This window comes from Scomber japonicus, chromosome 17, assembly GCF_027409825.1.
Source record: "Scomber japonicus isolate fScoJap1 chromosome 17, fScoJap1.pri, whole genome shotgun sequence".
In the NCBI taxonomy this organism is placed as follows: domain Eukaryota; kingdom Metazoa; phylum Chordata; class Actinopteri; order Scombriformes; family Scombridae; genus Scomber; species Scomber japonicus.
The window spans coordinates 30,310,621-30,331,286 of record NC_070594.1 but is presented as its reverse complement, the minus strand read 5'-3'; the positions used below and the strand labels follow the sequence as shown (position 1 = coordinate 30,331,286).

General features: G+C 44.6%; 1 protein-coding gene across 1 annotated transcript in view; it reads right to left on the bottom strand.

Moving 5' to 3' along the window:
* The window catches only part of LOC128376902 (uncharacterized), a 60,087-nt gene extending 40,582 nt beyond the window's left edge, over positions 1 to 19,505 (bottom strand). The window contains 7 exon segments of the mRNA XM_053336756.1: positions 15,423 to 16,534; positions 16,537 to 17,551; positions 17,637 to 17,810; positions 17,901 to 18,220; positions 18,316 to 18,335; positions 18,481 to 18,629; positions 19,251 to 19,505. Of these exon segments, the coding sequence (XP_053192731.1) occupies positions 15,423 to 16,534; positions 16,537 to 17,551; positions 17,637 to 17,810; positions 17,901 to 18,220; positions 18,316 to 18,335; positions 18,481 to 18,629; positions 19,251 to 19,505 (3,045 nt within the window).
* Positions 19,506 to 20,666: the final 1,161 nt, after the last annotated feature.

The following is a 20,666-nucleotide window of genomic DNA, read 5'->3' as shown; positions in this document are numbered from 1 at the left end:
GCACCACTTGAATTCGGCCAGGATGTTTGATGTCAGTGACCCCGCCGTTTACTCAACCCAACCTTGGCCTAGTTCGACAGCAGGCAGCTTTTATCGTGGACATCCTGCTCTAGTTGCCACAGAAGCCTGCTCTAGTCAAGGCTCCTGGCACCGAGCTGCCAGCACTCTGCTTCAACCGGAACATCTGCCCCCGGGCTTCCAGCGCCCCGCTGTCTCATCATCAAGGTACCAGGATAACCCATATTTGACTACACTGATCCCTGCAGCTCATTTCTCCCGGGCAGTGACACCGGGATGTCATTGCCCCCAAGTGCTACTCCCACAACTTCATCAGACAGAACGATGCATCGTTCTCCGCCAAATGGCCAGCTGAGACCACCCCCTTTCACACGGTTAACGTAAACTACCTGTCGTTCTCTCTCGTCACTTCGACCATTTCATTATCAATGCCCCTTTCACATGTTTAACGTAACCTACACTTCGTCCTATCTCATCACTTCTACCATTTCATTATCAATGCCCCTGTCACACATTCAAAGTAACATATATATGTCGTCCTATTTCACCACCATAACTATTTCATTATCGACGCTCTATCGTATCGTCCTGTCGCTTCTGTCTTCCTTGTCACGGAACCAATCCTGTCTCGCCGAGCTTCGCTTGTGGTTCCATCTCCCCTCTAGCCGGAACGGTATCTCCTTCTTTTATGATGATCAGCTGACTAACTCCCTTGACATCCAGCTACACTGATGCCGCTCCTTCTGCTGATTTTGGGGGTTTCTACAACGGTAGATGGTTAGCATCAGAATGGCCCCCAGAACTCATGGACAATTGCCAGGTCGCTTCCTCCGCCTCTTCGAAATCTACCCCCGTAGTAGCCACCACTGTTCTATGGGGACATGAATAGTCTAGTTAATCCATTCTTATACACTATGATAATCTCAGTCGTTGAAATCATTAACCAAGGTCGCTCCAACTCCTTTTCAATCACGCCATTCATGCGTCGCTCACGTGGCACTCCATCACTAACCAATATCCTCCGCGCCGCCTACGTCCCAGGCCACCATAATACCATTGCTGACTCTCTCTCATTTTATGTTCCAGAAGTTCAGAAACTGGCTCTGCACGCCAAACCGCTGCCGACTCCAGTTCCTCCATATTCTGCACTGACTTCAATCTGTAAATCCATCTTTAATACTACTGATCTTCGAATTCCAAACTACAATATTAACAGCTTGTCTTCTACACTCTCCTCCTACTGGACAGCTTGGAATAAGTTCCAACACTTTCATGACCGACACAACATCATTTCCCCCTCGTTCTATCTCACCACCGTCATCTGCTGCATCACCTATGCTCATTCTGCCATGAACATAAAACACCTACTATCAAATCCTACCTCAGCGGTACTAGTTTTTCTCCAAACTAATCACAGGTAATCCCAGCCCAGCCATAAACCATCCCCAAGTAAGTCACTTCTTGCTGGTCTCGTCAGCCAAGAACCAGCCAAACGGCTTTCTCTTACCGCCGATCTGCTGTTCACTTGCTTACACACCATTCGCTGAGGATACCAAACTCCTCACATCGCCCTGACCCTCAAAGCAAGGTTCATATTCCATATTCCATATAGCATCTTCAGTTTCCTTGGATGCTCAGAATTCACTGTGTCACCATCACACTTCGACCCGTGCCGTCTTGCTTGTATCTTGGACTCTCACTATTAACGCTCATTAACATATCACAGCTATATCTGCTCAGACTCAACGATCTAAGATCCGCACGAGCACGTCTCAAATAATTGGAGATTTTTTGGGGGTTCGTCACTGCCCGGGCGCAGCGGCGGATCCTTTGTCCGACCTCCCCACACCGCCTCAAGAATCACCGTATCAAGAATCGTTCCGCATCAAGAATACACAATTCATTCAAATTCTGTCAATAAATCTGTTAAAACGTATCTCGTTGGTGATGTGTTCCTTGCTCGTGAATCGAAGCTTGATAAGCGCAGTTTCGGGAGCGGGAACACACACCAATTACACCCCTTCCGGCTCCTATATAAACAGACCTAACAGCTTCCCCCTCGTTCACTCTCGCTTTCGAGTTTCCCTCCCCCCCGCCCTCTCTTCTGTTCTTCTCTCCTCTCTCATAGGTTCCTGGGGGTTCGTCACTGCCCGGGCGCAGCGGCGGATCCTTCGTCCGACCTCCCCACACCGCCTCAAGAATCACAGTATCAAGAATCGTTCCGCATCAAGAATACACAATTCATTCAAATTCTGTCAATAAATCTGTTAAATCCTATCTCGTTGGTGATGTGTTCCTTGCTCGTGAATAATACAGCAAACACTTATCAGGCAGCTAAAACAGGCAACTGGGTATCTGTTTGCAGAACAACCAACAAAACTGACCGCATTTTAAGGAAGCCTGTCGAAAATTATTATTTCAGACACATTTATAATCAACTATCACTTTTGGAGGTAACTATGGTGACAAATACAATGTATTTCCTGTTGCTGCTTTACAATAAAAAAACAGCATATATTTCACCAGTTGAACACTTTTAATCTGAAGCAGCAGCAGTAAGAAATATTGGTATTGCATTTGGAGTATGCAAATTCACCTTTTATGTGGCTATAGGAAAGTTAACAGTAAACTGAGGCTGCTATCAAAGAGATCAAATTAAAAACTGTACAACTGAATTACATGCTGCATTTTCCCCTGTAGATACGAATCAAAATACAGGGAAAAATGTAAATGTAATGGCTGAAACTGGAAAAAAGTTGTGTTATCAAAAATACTATTAAAAAATGTGGTTTGATTTAATGAAGATATTTTATTATATATTTATGTAAACAGATGTAAACCCCCCCCCCAAAAAAAAAAACACATATTTTGAAGCCTGCTTCAAGAGTAGGCCCTGGAAGGAGCCTTTTTGACCTGCAGCCAGGGCTGGTTTATGATGCTCTGATGATGCAGCAGGGCCATCATGATGCTCCACCATCCACAGGGGCTCAACTGCCATTCCATACCTACCTCTGACATCTGCAGCAACATGCACCCCAAATTTACAGGCATCATTAGAGATAAAAGGCAATTCAGTCCTGTTCAGTACACTTCACACATGTTTAAGTAATTTATGTTCAGAAGTTATTATTGTTTTACCTATTGTTTATTGATAAGTAAACAAATATTTGCTTCATTAACTAATGACCTAATTGTGAAACACCATAACGTAAAAAGTACATCAATTTACATTTCACTTGTGTATGGTCAGTGATCTCTATGCAGTCGTGGACTAAGCCAGCGGAGCCCTCACTAATACTTTATCTACAGTGTTACAAAGAATTGAAGGTTGAAATGGATGAAGCATGACTATAATCTCAAATCATGTCAAGTTTATTGGTGAGCAGTATTGCACAGTCAATTCTAACAACAATAATCATAAATACTACATTTTTTAGAGGTATAACCATCTGGCTGTAATCATCTGGACAAAAAAGATCAATTGTAAATCTGTACAATCTGCACTTGGCAGTTGGAATGAAAACAAAATTCCACTGTCATACACATTGATGTATTACAGTTCTGTTTTAACATCTCAAATGTGGTTTACTGCCCCTTCAGTTCAGAACAAACAGATCAAATAGATCAAAAGCAAATCAAATTCAGAAACAATGACAATAATGACACCATGTAAGGTATATGATCAGTAGTGACAAAGTAGCAGCATTGAAAGTGTAATTCAGTATGATTTGTCTGCTTTTGTGTGGCCTGCTGTACTCAAAGCCACTGATGAGGACGTGATGAAGAGTCTGAAGAGTAGCTCCTGGTGTTATTCCTTCCATCACACAGCATCTGCCAGTCTGCCATGGTGGAGTAACAGCAGTATTGGGCATTATGACCTAAGGAATCCAAGACAAAAAATGTAACCTCTGTATAAAATGTTTCAGAGCTTTAATCTAAACAAACCCAACATGACCAACAATTCACACATTAAAGATTTCAGAATTGCTAAGCTGTCAATTACAATAAACTTCTTTAGTTACAGAAAACACCAGTAGTTGGTAAGACCAAAATGTATCAAAGTAACGTTAATGTAATGTATTAGAGTATTTCCTCACCAGTCCAATAGCTAAATATCATACATTTAGTCAAAAGTTTCTGAAATAGCAAGGAATAAAGCATGGTTAGCAGTAGCACTATTGTTACTATTAAGTGTACTGTCCTGACAGCATTACTGTGTTTGGCCAACTAACATTACATTACATAACATTACAAGCCATACTTTCATACTCACTTCTCTCCCTTTGTGCTGTAGAATATGCGGGCATACAATGTGATAACACACAGCACTAGGCATAAGCATTACTATTCCTTCCTGTGTTACTATTTTATAATGCTTATTGATAACGTTAGCCACATGGCTACCAGCTATTTCATGTGCAGAATGATGTATGAGTTAGATGGCTGTTTTCACATTAATTTGCTGAAGGGTGAAAGTTTGTCTGTACTCACCTTAAATCTCAGTTTCAGATTTTTGATATCACAAAGTAGTTAGTACTGAGTGGTGGTCCATTATGCAATGAACACAGGTGAAGTTTTCAGTGAAATGGGGACATGTGTTCAACAGTTAAACTTGTGAAATTAATAATACTTGCATATTTTTCGTTATCAAATAATCCTAGTTTAACAGCAGAAAACATTGTCATGTTTCTTTTCAGATATGTGCAACATCTAGCAAATCAGCCTGACCACACTTCATGCAAATTAAATAAAGTGAGCTCATTTAAATCTTGAGTTGTGAAAACTGAGTCAAAAAATTGGAGTGACACACTATCAAAAGTTGTCACTTCAAGAAGTTGTTGTGACAATCTCCAGGGTCATCCTCACTGATTTGGGTAAAGGTGACAGACACCATAGTCATAATGGTTAAGGTGGAATAATAATTTTAGCGACTTTGCTCTGAAAGAGAGAAATCTTTATCCTATCTTCTGCTGAGATTCTGACCATGTATTTATCTAATGATCGCGCTCTTGTTAATTCTTGACTTCATAGAAATGCAAATGAAATTGAGGTTAGTGTAAGTGAACAACAACAAAAACAAACTTAAACCAAACTTAAATCAAAACTTGAAACTGCAAACTTAAATCCAAAACCAAGCATGACAAATTGTTCCATAATGGAAAACTATGGTGCAATGGAGTCACAAATATCACTGACTTTCATTCTGAAAAGGAACTGCCTATTAGAATTGCTAATACTACCTCTTGAAGAATTGGCCTGTGTAATTGTTTTTTATGATATGCTCTACTATTCGTACTTATCTATTGTTCATTATTCTTTTTTTATTGATGCTCTTCCATTTTTACTGTCCACATGCTGCTGAAACACTGCAAATTTCCCCATTGTGGGACTAATAAAGAAATATCTTATCGACACAGATTTATGTTTGTGTGTGTGTGTGTGTGTGTGTGTGTGTGTGTGTTTTTGTGTGTGTGTGTGTGTGTGTGTGTGTGTGTGTGTGTGTGTGAAGGTCCGCCAGGTGTCTTTCAAAGTAAAGATTTGATCATTAATAATCATTTAGTCTTATAAAATTAACCTGGGTGCCATCACTCACATAATGACCTTTGACCTGAGAACATAATAATATATAGATGTAAGGGTTTCAGTAGACGGATGCTTTTCATTTCTAATTTCTAGTCATTTTTTCATATTAATTGAGTCAAAGACCTTCTAAATCAACCATCACTACAGTACCGAGATAAATAGATAGATAGATAGATAGATAGATAGATAGATAGATGTAAGGGTTCTGTCTTTTGTGGTCATGTGTGTCTGTGTGAAGCAAAAAAAACTACAATAAAACTTCCTAAAAACATGTTTCCTGTCTTTATTGTTTCTGTGAATCAAAACACTTTTGTGTCTGTATGTGTCAGTAGCAGTACAGCAGCCAGTTGCCAGAGACATTTTAAGCATTACACAGTCACTTTTCAAATAAAAAATTTCACCTAAACTTACTGTTAGAGTATTTGTAATAATTTGTGTGTCATGTAATTCCCTGTTCGCCACAGCAGGTGGCGCATTGAGGGTCCATTAAGTGGCAGCAGGTGAAACCTTATAAGTAGAGGAAGAGGCGGGAGCTCACCAGGTGTGCTGCTTACCGGGAGAAGCACACAGTTCTTTGACCGTTGTCATTGTCTTTGCCGTCGCCGTCATTAATGTAGTTTTTTGTTGTTTTGCATACAAGTTATCTGTTATCTGTTATATATATGTGTATGTAGACTCTTGAAGGCCGCACGGCTGATGGTAGTGAATAAATACATTTTTGAGCATAAGTACGCTACTGATGTTTGATTTATTACACGGAGCCTGTGATGACGTGTCAATCAGTTATCCCGGTAGCAGCCCCTCATTGTGGCTTAGGGTTTGTTTGTTTTTGTTAAAACCAAGTCACTACACTTACCATTTCCTCCAGTGTGTCTGTTCACTGTTGAGCAGTTTGTGTACAGAGCTGCTTTATTTCAACAGTCTCCACAGACTGTCAAATAAAAACTCAACAATACATCTTTTAATGCATTACTCTACTTCTCACATGTTAAAAGACATTGTCATTAAACTGAAATATACAATATTAATAACACACATTAACAGCTCAGCTTGCTGCGGACAGTTTAAAAGTTCATGAAAATCAGGAGTGAGCTGAAAACAGTGAAGCTCAGAAGTATAGAAACTAGCTGCAGTTGCTCCAATCAGCCACTGAGTGTCGCTGTCCGGCCACTCTGTTGGAGGCATTCAGGGACGCTGCTGAAGCACAGGAAACCAGAGGTTCTTATTTCGTTTATTCATTTATTATTATATAAAGTAGAATATATAGACAAGGACACATACCAAAATAGAAATAACAGTAAATTAATCATTCAATGATCAAATCAAAGCCAAAACACATTCAAATAAACAAGTCAAAAAGACACACTATACCAAATCATTTAAAACAACCCTTGGATATTATTAAAAGTTTTGAAGTAAAACCAGATCCTTAAACTTTAGTGCTATAATTCTTATGGCACTTTATTTTTTTTTGACAAGGTGAAGATGTTGGATCTGTGTTTGTTTTCTATGTGTTCCTCCACACTTCTACATAGTAGGTCAACATATGGGACAATGCAGCAGCAACAGTACTGTAGTGATGGTTGATTTGGAATATCTTTGACTCAATTAATATGAAAAGATTACAAGAAATTAGAAATGAAAAGCATCCGTCTACTGAAACAGCACACACAGAACCCTTACATCTATCTATCACCTCCATCATTTTAGAATCAATTAAAATCACAGCATTTTCTTTAAACAATACAAAATCACACTGAGCTCCATTACTACATTAAGAGCATGTCAACGGTCATTATGTGAGTGATAGCACCCAGATTAATTTTATGAGGCTAAATGATTATTAAAACTTCTCACACACACACACACACACACACACACACACACACGCACGCACGCAGACCACAAAAGACAGAACTCTTACATCTATCTATCGATCTATCTAATTGACTGCCACCTTATGAAACAGGATTATGACTCTGATCACTCAGTCTGTATTGTGCACGAGTCCTGTTGGCAGTAATATATTCTTTCAGTTAAAAAAAAAAAAAACAGACTTCATTTTAGAATCAATTTAAAATCAGAGCATTTTTATAAAAAAAAAAAAATCACATTCAGCTCCATTACTACAATAAGAGCATGTCATAGATGTTGTGGGTCAAAATAAGAAGATATTTCTTTATTAGTCCCACAATGGGGAAATTTGCAGTGTCACAGCAGCAAGTGGACAGTAATGGAAGAGCATCAATAAGAAGAATAAAGAACAATAGATAAGTACGAAATAGTAGAGCATATAATAAAAAAAAACAATTACACAACATTTAACAGGCCAATTCTTCAAGATAGTATTAGCAATTCTAAAAGGCAGTTCCTCTTCAGAATGAAAGTCCTGAAAACATCTCTGTCAGTGATATTTGTGACTCCATTGCACCATAGTTTCTTCTTCACAATTATCTTCACATGAAAAAAAAAAAGGACAATTCACCCTTTCACATATAACATAAGAAATGTACATGTGATGATCATTTACTGCATTATTTGCCCAAATGACATCAGAAGAGTTCTTAGGAATAAGTTGTCAAAAGGTAACACACATTTAGTTTTTCCAGGAAAAGCAGACACTGATCATTTATATAAGTTGTGTTTATTGCCAGAGGAGCAGAAGTCTTGCAGCTCATCTACAAGCGCTCACCTAGGTGAATACTCCCTCTTGTGGCAAAGAGAATGAAATACACTGTATGAAGTTAAATTTGAACCCATAGTGAAAACACATTTAAATACCCACAGTGACATGTCTCCATGGCACCTAGAGAGGGCGGTGACTGTCACCTTTACCCAAATCGGTGAGGATGACCATGGAGATTGTCAACACTTTTTGAAGTACGGTTAAAACCGTAGTGTTACCTTTGGAGATCGGGAGCCCCGTGACAAAGTCCATGGAGATCTCTGCCCATGGTCGGGATGGAATGGGGAGAGGCTGCAGCAGGCCGGCGTGGGCTCTGGAGGAGTTCTTGTTCCTGGCACCGGCTGGACACGCCTCAACGTACTCCCGAACCTCTGGTTCCATGGACGGCCACCAGGACCGCTGCACGATGGCGAACATGGTTCAACATACGCCCGGATGGCAGGTGAGCAGAGACGAGTGAGCCCAGTGAATCACCTGTGGGCGCAGATTAACAGGAACAAATAGACGATTATCGGGGCACCCACTAGGTGGAGGGGTCTCACCATTCGCCTGCTTCACCTCGGCTTCTATGGGCCAGGTAACCGCTCCAACCACAGGGTTACGTGGAAGGATGGGCTCAGGTTCCGTGGACACGGGCTCGGGGCTGAAAAGACAGGACAGGCATCGGGCTTAGTGTTTTTCGACCCCGGTCTGTAAGATAGAGAAAATTGAAAACGGTTAAAAAAAAAACAATGTCCAGCGGGCTTGATGGGAATTCAACCGTTTGGCCTTATGTACTGCAAGTTCTTGTGGTCTGTCCAAACCAAGAACGGGTGTTGTGCCCCCTCCAGCCAGTGCCGCCACCTTCACTGCCAGCAGCTCTCGATTTCCCACGTCATAGTTCCGCTCTGCTGCCATCAGGCGTTGTGACAGGAAAGCACAGGGGTGAATCTTGTGGTCTGACTCTGCTCACTGGGACAGAACGGCCCCGATCCCCTCATTGGAAGTGTCGACCTCCACCACCAACTTGCGAGAGGGGTCGGGAAGCGTGAGGATGGGCGCTGTGGTGAACTGCCGCTTAAGCTCTTGGAAGGCTGCGTCCGCTTTAGTGGACCAGTGGAAAGGCACCTGCGGAGAAGTGAGTGTGGAGAGGAGCTGCAATCGCGCTGAAGCCTCTGATAAACCGCCTGTAAAAGTTGGCAAAACCTAGAAATTGCTGCACCTTCTTGCGGCTGAAGGGTGTAGGCCACTCAGCTACAGCGCTAACTTTAGCCGGGTCCATCTGAACCCTTCCAGGAGCTACGATAAAGCCCAGGAAGGAGATGGTGTCGGCATGGAACTCGCTCTTTTCTGCTTTCACAAACAACCTATCGTCTAGGAGACGCTGCAAAACGAGTTTGACGTGCTTCTTGCGAGTCTCCAAGTCGGGAGAGTAAATCAGGATGTCATCAATATAAACATATACAAAGTGATCAAGAAAGTCTCTCAACACATCATTAATCATGGACTGAAAAACTGTGGGGGCCTTTGTGAGACCAAATGGCATAATGAGATACTCATAGTGGCCAGATGGTGTATTAAATCCAGTTTTCCATTCATCCCCTTCCCGAATGCAGACGAGGTGATATGCATTACGTAGATCTAATTTGGTGAAGACCTGTGCCTGCTGAAGTTGGTCGAAGACTGAAGTCATGAGGGGAAGGGGATATCTATTCTTCAGTGATTTCGCTGAGGGGGCTATAGTCAATACAAGGACGGAGAGACCCATCCTTTTTCCCCACAAAAAATAACCCAGCACCGGCTGGGGATGAGGATGGTCGAATCAGGCCCGCTTTCAGAGAGGTTTCAATATAGTCTTTCATGGCCTGCCTCTCAGGCCCAGAAACCGAATAAAGTCGGCGCTTGGGGATGGTGGAGCCCGCAAGAGCTCGACGACACAGTCATGGGAGCGATGAGGTGGAAGAGCTGTGGCCTTGCTCTTGCTAAAAACCTCTGCGAGATGGTGATAGGCCCTTGGCACTGTGGTCAGGTCGATGGTCTCCTGGTCTGTGGCAGAGTGAGCAGAAACATTATTGAAAGTCACAGCTTTATCTTGGGAATGTGGCCCCCGGCAACGGTCCTTACAACCCTCCCCCCACCCTGTAATGTCCCCGGTGCCCCAGTTAATGCTTGGGTTGTGGCGCACCAGCCACGGGAGCCCAAGGATGAGAGAGTGCAGAGGAGAGTTTATCAAATAGAGCCTAATGCGCTCCCAATGATCACCGATGTGAATGTCTACTGGCTCCGAAATGTGTAAAATGTTAAATAGTGCGCCCCCGTTGAGGGCGCTCACCTAAATAGGCTTACTTAGTGACTCCGCCTGGAGCCCCAGTTTCCGAGCTAACCCCCAATCGATCAGACTCTCATCAGCCCCAGAGTCAATCAAAGCCCCCAGCTCAATGTCTTTGCCAAGGTGCGTGATCTTAACTGAAGTTAGTTTTCGTGAGGTGGGGGTGACGGCCGTGAAATGACTCACCACAAGGTCCGCCTTCACGGGACAGGCAGCGAAGAGGTGGCCCTGCGTGCCACAGTAAAAACACCTGCCTTCCTGGGAACGCCGCTGCCGCTCCTCCGGGGAAATTCGAGCTCTTCCCAGCTGCATGGGCTCCTTCTCCTGTTCGGAAGAGGGTCGAGGATGTTGCGCAGGCAACCGACGTTGCGCAGGCAACCGACGTTGCGCAAAGCGCCAGAGAGCCACGGAGGAACCGGGCGTAGTGGTTGGCACCGACCTGGACCCACGCCGCTGCTTCCGCTCCAGCAGCCGGTTATCCGTGCAGATGGCGAGGGCAATGAGGGAGTCAAGGTCCGGAGGGAGGTCCAATGGAACCAGGAGATCCTGGATGGGATCTGAGACCCCCTTCAGGAAGACGTCGTATAAAGCAGTGGCGTTCCACCCGCTCTCCGCCGCCAGGGTGCGGAAGTGGATGGCGTAGTCACAGACCGAATCCCCCCCCTGCTTCAGCCTGCTGAGCTCCCAAGCCTTCTCCCGATCAGTCGCTTCTGGGTCGAAGACGATTCTGAGAGCTCCGGCGAACTCCTTAAGCGAGGAACACACTTCGGAGTCCCTGGCCCACTCTGCGGTGGCCCACGCCCAGGCCCTCCCCATGAGATGTGACATCATGAAGGCGACCTTGGATCTTTCTGTGGGGAAGTCACGGGTAGAATGTTCATAATGCATTTTGCATTCAGTAATGAATGACCTACTTTGTCCGAGGTCCCCGGAGTACCGTTCCGGGGGGGCCAGTCTGGTGCACACGCCAGCGTGTGTGGCTACAGGAGAGGGCTCCGGAATCGCGGTGGGCTGGTCTGGTGCTGCGCCTGCAGCTGCAATCTTAGAGAGGAGGGGGAGGATCTGCTTCATCTGGGCTGCGAGGACCCCCATCCGAGATGTAAAGGTGGTCTCAAACTCCTCTTGGCTGTGTGCGAGTCCCTGGACTTCTCAGCCAAGGGTGGTCACCTGCTCCTCATGCTGCGTGAGTCGGGATGCTTGAGAGCGCAGCTCTGCGGTCAGCTGGTCCCGCTCTGCCGAGTCCATGCTGGCGAGTGTGTACTATCAGGCAGGAACTCAAGGAGAGGACTCGGATGCAGAGCTCTGTATTAGCTGACAAGGCTTTATTCTTAAAAAATAGCAAAAAGCGCCTCCATCGAGGGAAAAGCAGGGAAAAAAGGTGAACTAAACTTAGGAGCTCTGAAAAACTAAATGGCAAAAACTCTAACAAAAAATCACTCTTCCGAGGAATAAACACACTATAAATACCATAAACTATGAACAATGACTAACTATGACAGGACGCTTGTACTCTGGTCGACAGACAAGACACACTCGCACAGGACAAAGGGAGACGCAGACTATAAGCACACATGGAGGGAAATGGGGAACAGGTGGACACAATCAGGAATCAGGGAAGACAATCAGACTGGTGACACATGAGGAAGGGCAAGGCACCTGAAACGAGAGGAGAGTTAATACCAAAATAAAACAGGAAGTCACAAAACAAACATTGAGACAGGACAAAAACTCAATTTGACACTACCGGTGTGACATATTTCACCAGTTGAACACTTTTAATCTGAAGCAGCAGCAGTAAGAAAAATTGGTATTGTATTTGGAGTAAATAAATTCACCTCTGATGTGGCTATAGCAAAGTTAACAGTAAACTGAGGCTGATATCAAAGAGGTCAAATAAAAACTGTACAACTGAATTACATGCTGCATTTTCCCCTGTAGATACAAATCAGAATACTGAGCAAAATGTAAATGTAATGGCTGTAGCTGGAAAATGTTGTGTTATAAAAAATATTGTAAAAATGTGGTTTGACTTAATGAAGATATTTTATTATATTGTTATATAGTTATGTTGGACTGTAACTTCTAAATCATTTACTACATTATTTATATAAACAGATGTAAACAATAAATAAATAAAAATAAAAATAGTGTCCCACCTAAAGAATATTACTGGCTGCTTGAATCACACCACATTGTACTGGAGCTCCTATGAGCCAGTAAAAATAAGCAGAATGTCACTGAGGGAACACAAGGGAACAGAAAGGAAAACACAAGTTTTTGTGAAATTAGCTATTTGTAAGATTGCCAGTCCCTCCTCCCATATATAATTAGGTATAACTCTTTTCTCTGTCCTTTCTATGTTGTTTGTTCAGGAAACCAACATTGCACCATTAACAGCCTCCTCCCATTGAGTCTACATTCTACAATCTACCAAGTTCAGTTGACCAGCCTGCCTTCAGGGTTCAGAATTACCTGGAGCAGCTGAAAAAAATCACTTATTCACACAATCGCACACACCAGCATGTGCAGATAACAGAGTTACTGTAGACCTGCAAGACAATACAAATTCTCTGACTTGTGAACGCAGCACAATATAATTTGTACAGTCTCTTGAGCTGTGCATACATGTGTACGCACACACATATACACATACCCACACACACACACATGTGACACACACCTCACATTAAATAGCGTACTGTAACATACAGTAAATGTACTGTTCATTTGAAGCCCAATATATTCTATTCTAATGAGTTTGACAGCCTGTGCATGCACATGCGTGTCTGTGTGAGTAGGTGATGAGCGAAAATGGTGGTGTGCCAGTATAGATGTGTGTCTGTATGGAGAATGTGAAACAAAAATAAAAACCTATGAGCAACAGGCGAACAAAATACAAACATGTAAGTTAAATGCCAAGCTTTGATTTTCATTGAGTTTCATTGTGAGTGTGAAACTTTGTTTGTGCATTCTTTCAATAAACAGCACTGAGTGAAAGACTGAAAAGTGGATGGAACTTGTCCCACCTCCATGAGCAATGCCCATGCACGTGTGTGCGAGAGAGAGAGAAAGATTGAGACATAAAGCTACAAATGCAGACCTGAAAGACTATGAATTCTCCATCTGTTGCACATGCACACATTAATTTTTCTATACACAAATACATAAATACCACACTCTGACATCCATACCAAACAAACAGGTCATTTTGGACGCACTCATAAATTGTATTCATCCTTAAGCAAAATACATGAAAATGGCACCATCAGGTAAACAATTGGATAAAACTACAATTTGAAGCCACGGCATGAGATATTTTGACAGGTGGAGGGCAAAAAAAAAAAGCAGTTTTAACACTAACTTGGATGTTAAAAATGTATTCATATGCACAAATACAAAATTATCAAAAATGTCCTTACTTTACATTTGAATGCATTTCATCAAGCACATAGTAATGCGCAGCTCAACAGAATAAGGTCTTGTAAAGATAAAGATAAAGATAAAGAAGCTTCATTGTCATTGCACATAAGATACAATGAAATTTCGTTTGGAAGGAGGGCCTTCACCAGGTGACCCACCCCCTACAGAAATATGGCAGCCCACCTGTACTGGCAACAACAACCGTATAAAAAAAGTCACTCACAGGTCAGTATAACAAAATGAAATAACCCAAAAAATACACAAAGTAAAATAAGTGGGGACAAAAAGAGCAGTAGGTCAGAGCTCCTCCTTGGCAATTATCTTACTGCAATTAGGTCAAGCAGTAATCACCATCATACCATTCCTGAGAGCTGCGAGTTACTGTCTGCATGTGGTCTGGTACACCAATGCACTACACAGCACAAGGAGGGGAGGAGAGCAGCCACTACGTCCACCTATCGCTCTGATCCTTCCTGCAACAATCTACAAAAATAAAAATACTTGAGTCTATGCGAAAAACATTCTTTCATATCCATAAAAGAGCGCACCTTACCGGGACATAAATATTGCTCCACCAGGACGGTCAGGTAGGGAGAGAGAGCCAGCCTGCTGCAGGCTGTTTGCAGCTACATTTAAGAGGACTGAGAGGTGATAAGCGCTCACCTGTTATCAGTTCGACTGATTATGGGGTGTGGCCACACCGGCAAGAGGAAGTGGAGAGCCCTACTCATCACAATCTACCCCCTCCTTTCTGTCGGCGTCCCGCCAATAACCAGATCTAAACAGGACATCTGGGGAATTAGTTCCAGAGCCTAGAAATGGCAGAAATCATATTACAGGACCCAGGGACCCGAGAGTTTGCAGTCCCAGTCCCTCTCCTCTCCACTGCCACAGAAAGGTGATAGAGATTTGTGTGCTGTCCTGCTGTCCCACGCTGAGTTCTGCGAAGAGGGAGCCTACTAGGCCCTTCCATTGGATCGTCAGTCTCCATGTTTGCTGGAGGGACAGTGGCAACAGGCTCTGTCGCTGTGAGTGGCTGCGGAGGAGAAGCAGGTGCATCATGAGTAACTGTCACTGATTTAGGAATGATCCACCACTCACCAATGGGTTCTTCATCTCCACTGGCAGAGGGACCCACTGGTTCCACAGGTTGCGGCTCGAGAGGAAGCGGAGTAGTTGGTGGAGCTGGTCCATCAAACAAGGTTCGATGGACATGTTTAAGTAGCAAGTAGACCACTTCACCCTCCGTCAGGCTATTACCGACTACCTGTTGGTCGTGTCGTTCTTTCCTGAGGCGAGCCGCTGCTTGAATCCGCTCCTTGGCCCCATCAAAGGCAGTCTGGAGCCGCCTTTGATGTTCCCGCAACCAATCACTGACCGTACCTCTGATCGGTTCCTGAATCCTACCAAGACGTCTGTCATGATTAGAACTTGTTCTCTTCCATCGCGAGAACGTTCTAATAGGGAAAAGTCGATGGCTAGGATCTGATTTGGTCGGGAAGCCAGCAGATGACCCATGGGTGTTCTCACAGCAGGGTGTACCGGTTTGGCCAGGGTGCAACGGTCACACTTCTGACACCAGTCTTTCACATCCTTATACAAACCTGGCCAATAACACCGCTGTCTGACCAGGTTGATGGTTCTCTCCACTCCCTGATGTCCATGCCCCTGGTGTAATTGTTGGAGGACTTCTTCTTTCAAAGAGGCGGGTAGTAACAGCTGGTCGATTTCTTCCCCACCGTCTGGGCGGAGGATGCGGCGATACAGAAGCCCGTCTTTCTCCACCACACAATTCCACTGACGTACCAGTTCCCGAACTGATTTAGAGAGGGTCTGACGTTCCGCCTTGTCAGGAATAGAGTTACGGCACCAAAACTGGAGGAAGGGCCCCAACACCGGGTCTGCCTGCTGAAGGGTGAGAAGATGATTTGAAGTGTAAGAGGGGAGGACAGACGTCGACAGTTGAGTTACCTGCAGTGGCTGTTTAGCCTTTTGGTTCCTCAGGGACTCTGGGAGGGCCGTGCCAGGGAGGACAGTCCCCAGATCTAGGGGTGGGTTAGCGCTTTGGTGTTGCCTAGAGAGGGAGTCAGCATTTGTATTAGAGCGGCCTGAACAGTACCGGATGGAGAAGTCGAATGCTGCCAACTGGGCTGCCCACCGCTGTTCAGTGGCCCCCAATTTTGCAGTGTTCAGGTGACTGACTGGATTGTTATCAGTCCAAACCACACACTTTTGGCCCAGCAAATACTCCCGAAACTTTTCAGTCATGGCCCATTTCAGGGCCAGGAACTCAAGTCTCATGGAGCTATAGTTGGGCATGTTCCTCTCTGACTGGGTCAGAGTCCTGCTGGCATATGCTACCGGCCTCACTTTACCATTCTGCTCCTGAGACAGCACGGCCCCCAATCCACTGAGACTGGCGTCCACTTCTAAAATGAAGGGCAGAGAAAAGTCAGCATAGGCCAATACAGGGGCACTAACTAATCTGGCCTTAAGGTTCTGGAAGCTTTCCTCACATTGTCAGTCCAAAGTTCCCCAATTACTCTCCGAGATGCTCTTTTTGTGTGAGAGTCTGTCATTTCAGTAACCAGGCGATGCAGAGGGGTAGCAATCTTCGCAAAGCCCCCCACAAATCGTCAGTAATAACTGCAGAAACCTAAAAATGACCTTAACTCCTTCACACCTGTTGGCCTCAGCCAATCTGACACTGCTAATATCTTTCCGGGGTCTGTGGCCACTCCGTCTTTGGAGATCACGTGACCAAGATAGTTTACCTCTGGGCGGAAGAAACAGCATTTTTCCAACTTCACTTTCAGGTTCTCATGTTGAAGACGAGTCAGTACTGTGTCAAGACGCTCCAGATGTTCTTCTACTGTGGAGGAGAACACAATCACATCATCCAGGTATAATAACTGTGTCTGAAAGTGCTGAGGGCCAAAGATTCGCTCCATCAGCCTCTGAAATGTACCTGGTGCATTACAGAGGCCGAATGGCATGCGGTTGAATTCAAAAAGGCCAAAAGATGTGCAGAAAGCTGTTTTTTCCTTGTCTTTTTTGGCTACGGGTACCTGGTTGTAGCCACTGGCCAAATCCATTGTTGAGAACCACTGTGCCCCAGACAGAGCATCCAAAGACTCCTCTATCCGGGGAAGAGGGAAGGCATCCCTACGTGTCTTGCTATTGAGCTGACGATAATCCACACACATCCGCAGGCTGCCATCTTTTTTCTTCACAAGGACTATGGGGGAAGCATAGGGACTGCAACTCTCTCTGATCACCTGGGCCTCTAAGAGCTGGTTAATATGGGCCTTAACACCATCATAGTCTGAGGGGGGGATTCTCCTATACCTCTGTTTCACAGGCACATCGTCCAGCAGTGGGATCTCATGTTCAATGAGATTAGTACACCCCAGATCCCCTTCAATTGCAGAAAAGACAGACTGATGTTTCATTAACAGAGACCTTATCTTAGCCTGCTCTGCCTCTGGAACATTACTTAGGTCAAGGGACTCTAAAGTATCAGAAATGTTGCTCACCTGCCCTGTCTGGGAACTCAGTGGCCGTGGTATACAATCCCTCTGGTTCCTTGGGGACCTCGCTGATGCCTGTGGGTAAACTCACTATCTGGGCCTGGTTCAGCATCCCTAGAGCGCAACGGGGATAGAGTTTAGCATCAGTAGCACCAACATTCACCACTGGGATGTATGCAGTGCCATGATGCACTGTCACCATGGCAGGGGACACTAACAAACCTGAGGGGAGGGCATCATGGTTGGCCAAAGGTTCAAATAAAGCCTGAGATGACAGAAAACATTTTTGAGAACAGGTTGCTGCCACCAACTTGACTGTCCCCCCAGGTATGTGAATCGGATGCCTACCCCTTACCCTGGCAACTCCGCTGTCATGTGCTGGCCTCTTGAGCCAAGCCTCCTGGCACTCCTGGAGGGCCCTCCTCCACATCATGGGGGCGTCTTTCACAAGGGGGGTATCAAACAGGGATGAAGCATACTGACCAAACAACTCTGCATAGCATGGCTGTATTACATTCATGCCCAGTATGCCTGGGACATCAGTCTCAGGGGAGGACCCAGGGGGGTCCTTTACAATAAGAATCCCCCTCTTGGCAATGACTTTACCCAATACTGCAACATCTAGCTCTACATACCCCACATATGGAATGCGAAGCCCATTAGCCGCTTTGAGTTCTAACCAGTGGCATGCATTAGGAGAGTTGCTATAATGCTGAAGGAAAAATGACTCCCTGATGGACCATGGATCCAGTATCAAGTAGACATTTCACCTTCACTCCCCCCATACCCACTGTGACATGGGGGCAAGGACTTACAAGTTGAGAGATAAACTGTTCATCTACTGTATGATCTGAGCCTGCAACGCTCCCTTCTGATTTGTGGCTCGGCAAAACAGAGGGCGCTAGTTTTCCGACAGCTGGTTCTGTACAGCTGACCTTTGTATGGGACGTGACTGGGGGTGCTGTCGCTGAGAAGTGACCCTTTCATTGTCACAATCTTTGGCAAAGTGCCCTGGCTGTTGGCAACGTCTACAGATCAGAGGACCACTATTAGGAGGCCGGGACCACTTGGGAGGGGTCTGTAGCTGCAGAAGGTGTGCAGAAAGCTGATTAAGCTGTTCTTGATGGTTTTTTAGCATCTCTTTTATCTCAGACAAATCAGTTTGAGGTGGCCCACTGTTCTGATCTGACACCCTAAAAGTATGGGTGGCACAGACAGAGGGGACTGAAAAGCTGCGTGGCCTACCTTCTGGTTGTCTACCTTCCCTTTCCCATCTGATCGCCTCACCTCGCACATCTAGGAGGGTAGCTGCTGGCTTGGCACAAACGATTTGTTTTAAAGTCCTACGGAGATCTGGGTCATTAACATGTTCAACAAACTGATCTCTCAATAGGATGGCAGAGTTAGGTAGAGCCTGGGGGGCATTTCTCATTATTTTTTCCATAAACTCAAATAAAGCATGGGAGTATTCTTGTAATGACTCACCCTTAAGCTGTTTTCTGGAGAAGAAATCCTTCTGCAAAGCAACATAAGACAGTGGACATCCATACACTTCATGCAATATAGACAAAACCTTCTCTGGGTCCTCACGATCTTGTTTAGGCCTATACTTTATCTCATCTTTGGCAGGCCCTGTCAAATGATCATAAATAAAGTATGCCTGATCTATAGGAGCCAGATGCCTAGCTCTCATGCTAGCACGAACCTCTTCAACCCATTCTACTATACCCATACCCACATTCCCACTAAACACAGGGCACTTCCTCTCTCTGGGCACGTAGAGGAGGCGTTCGGGAACTGTACCAGAAGGGCCAGCAGACCCAGAAGGGACAGAGGTCCCAAAGGAGCCAGAAACAGAGCTTGGAGGGTGCGCTTGCGCAGACAGTTCCTGTCTAAGCAGTTCATTTTGAGCTCTGAGCTGGATCACCACGTCCCGCAAATCCTGCTGTTCGTCCTCCATATCTGTGGAAGAGAGTCAATGTGCTGGACTGACAGCAGGGAGCAAAGTCCAGAGCAGGAATGAAGATTCTGTCCCAGAAGAGATGTCTGAGTAGAATTCCAGTCAAACTGCTGTTTTTGTCCCAAAAAAAAAACAAAAAAAACAAAAACTACTTCTCTTTAAACCAACCAAAGCAAAATGTACATCATAAGAAAACAAAACAAATTATGTCCTGTGAGTGAATATACTAGAAGGACACGTCTCTACTTTACAATCCTGCCGACAACGCCAAAATGTGACCGGGGCAACTATAAGCCCCTGACACTGGATGTGACAACGCCACCCTGGGAGTTTCACCCAGGGAAATACACTCTTACTATACAGGTTCGTATGAAAAGGAGGAGCAGGGACGTGAGTTTCCAGGTATAAACAAAGGTAATTTTATTAGATGGCTGTGATTATAAAGACTTAATAATAACCTGTAATGGAAATTCTTATTATTCATCTTGTCTGAGCAAATGAGTAGTTATGTTATTTGATTAGATGTATGTGTGTGCATCATAATCTGTTGACCATGCCATGAAATGTTGATTTAATGAATATCATTGAACTTTGAATTAGAACATCATGTATGTTATAGTCTACTGATTAACTATTGTCCTGATTGTATACCCTTGATGACGTGCCTATTGTGATGACATTGGTCTGTTGATAGAACAATGTCTCCCTTTTCTATGATAATGTATTGTATATAATCTGACTGTTTTCTCTGCTCCGGGCTCGCTTTTTCATCTCACGCCTGAGACAGAAGGAGTCCGTCTGCAGACGACTGAATAAACTAGAGAAAGACAACGTTACCGGCTTTGTGCTTATTGATAGATAAATATTGCCAGAACATTTGGCGTTGTCGGCAGAATCACCCGTGAGCCGGCGTTCGGAACTCAGCGCTGCAGGTTAAGTCTGTACAGCTGGAGTCTGGGACTCCAAAACGCCCCAAACCTCCCTGTCAAAGAGGGTAGAGAAGTGGGGGACCTGACACGTGAGAACCGACGCTCACTCACTGGCGTGATCGAGGAACTTTTTTCTGGCACACAACCTTGTCTTTCTGGTGAGTACAATCAGTAATAATAGATCCTCGCCACCGAGGGTGGGCGTAATAGACGTATTAACAGGGCAGGTGCT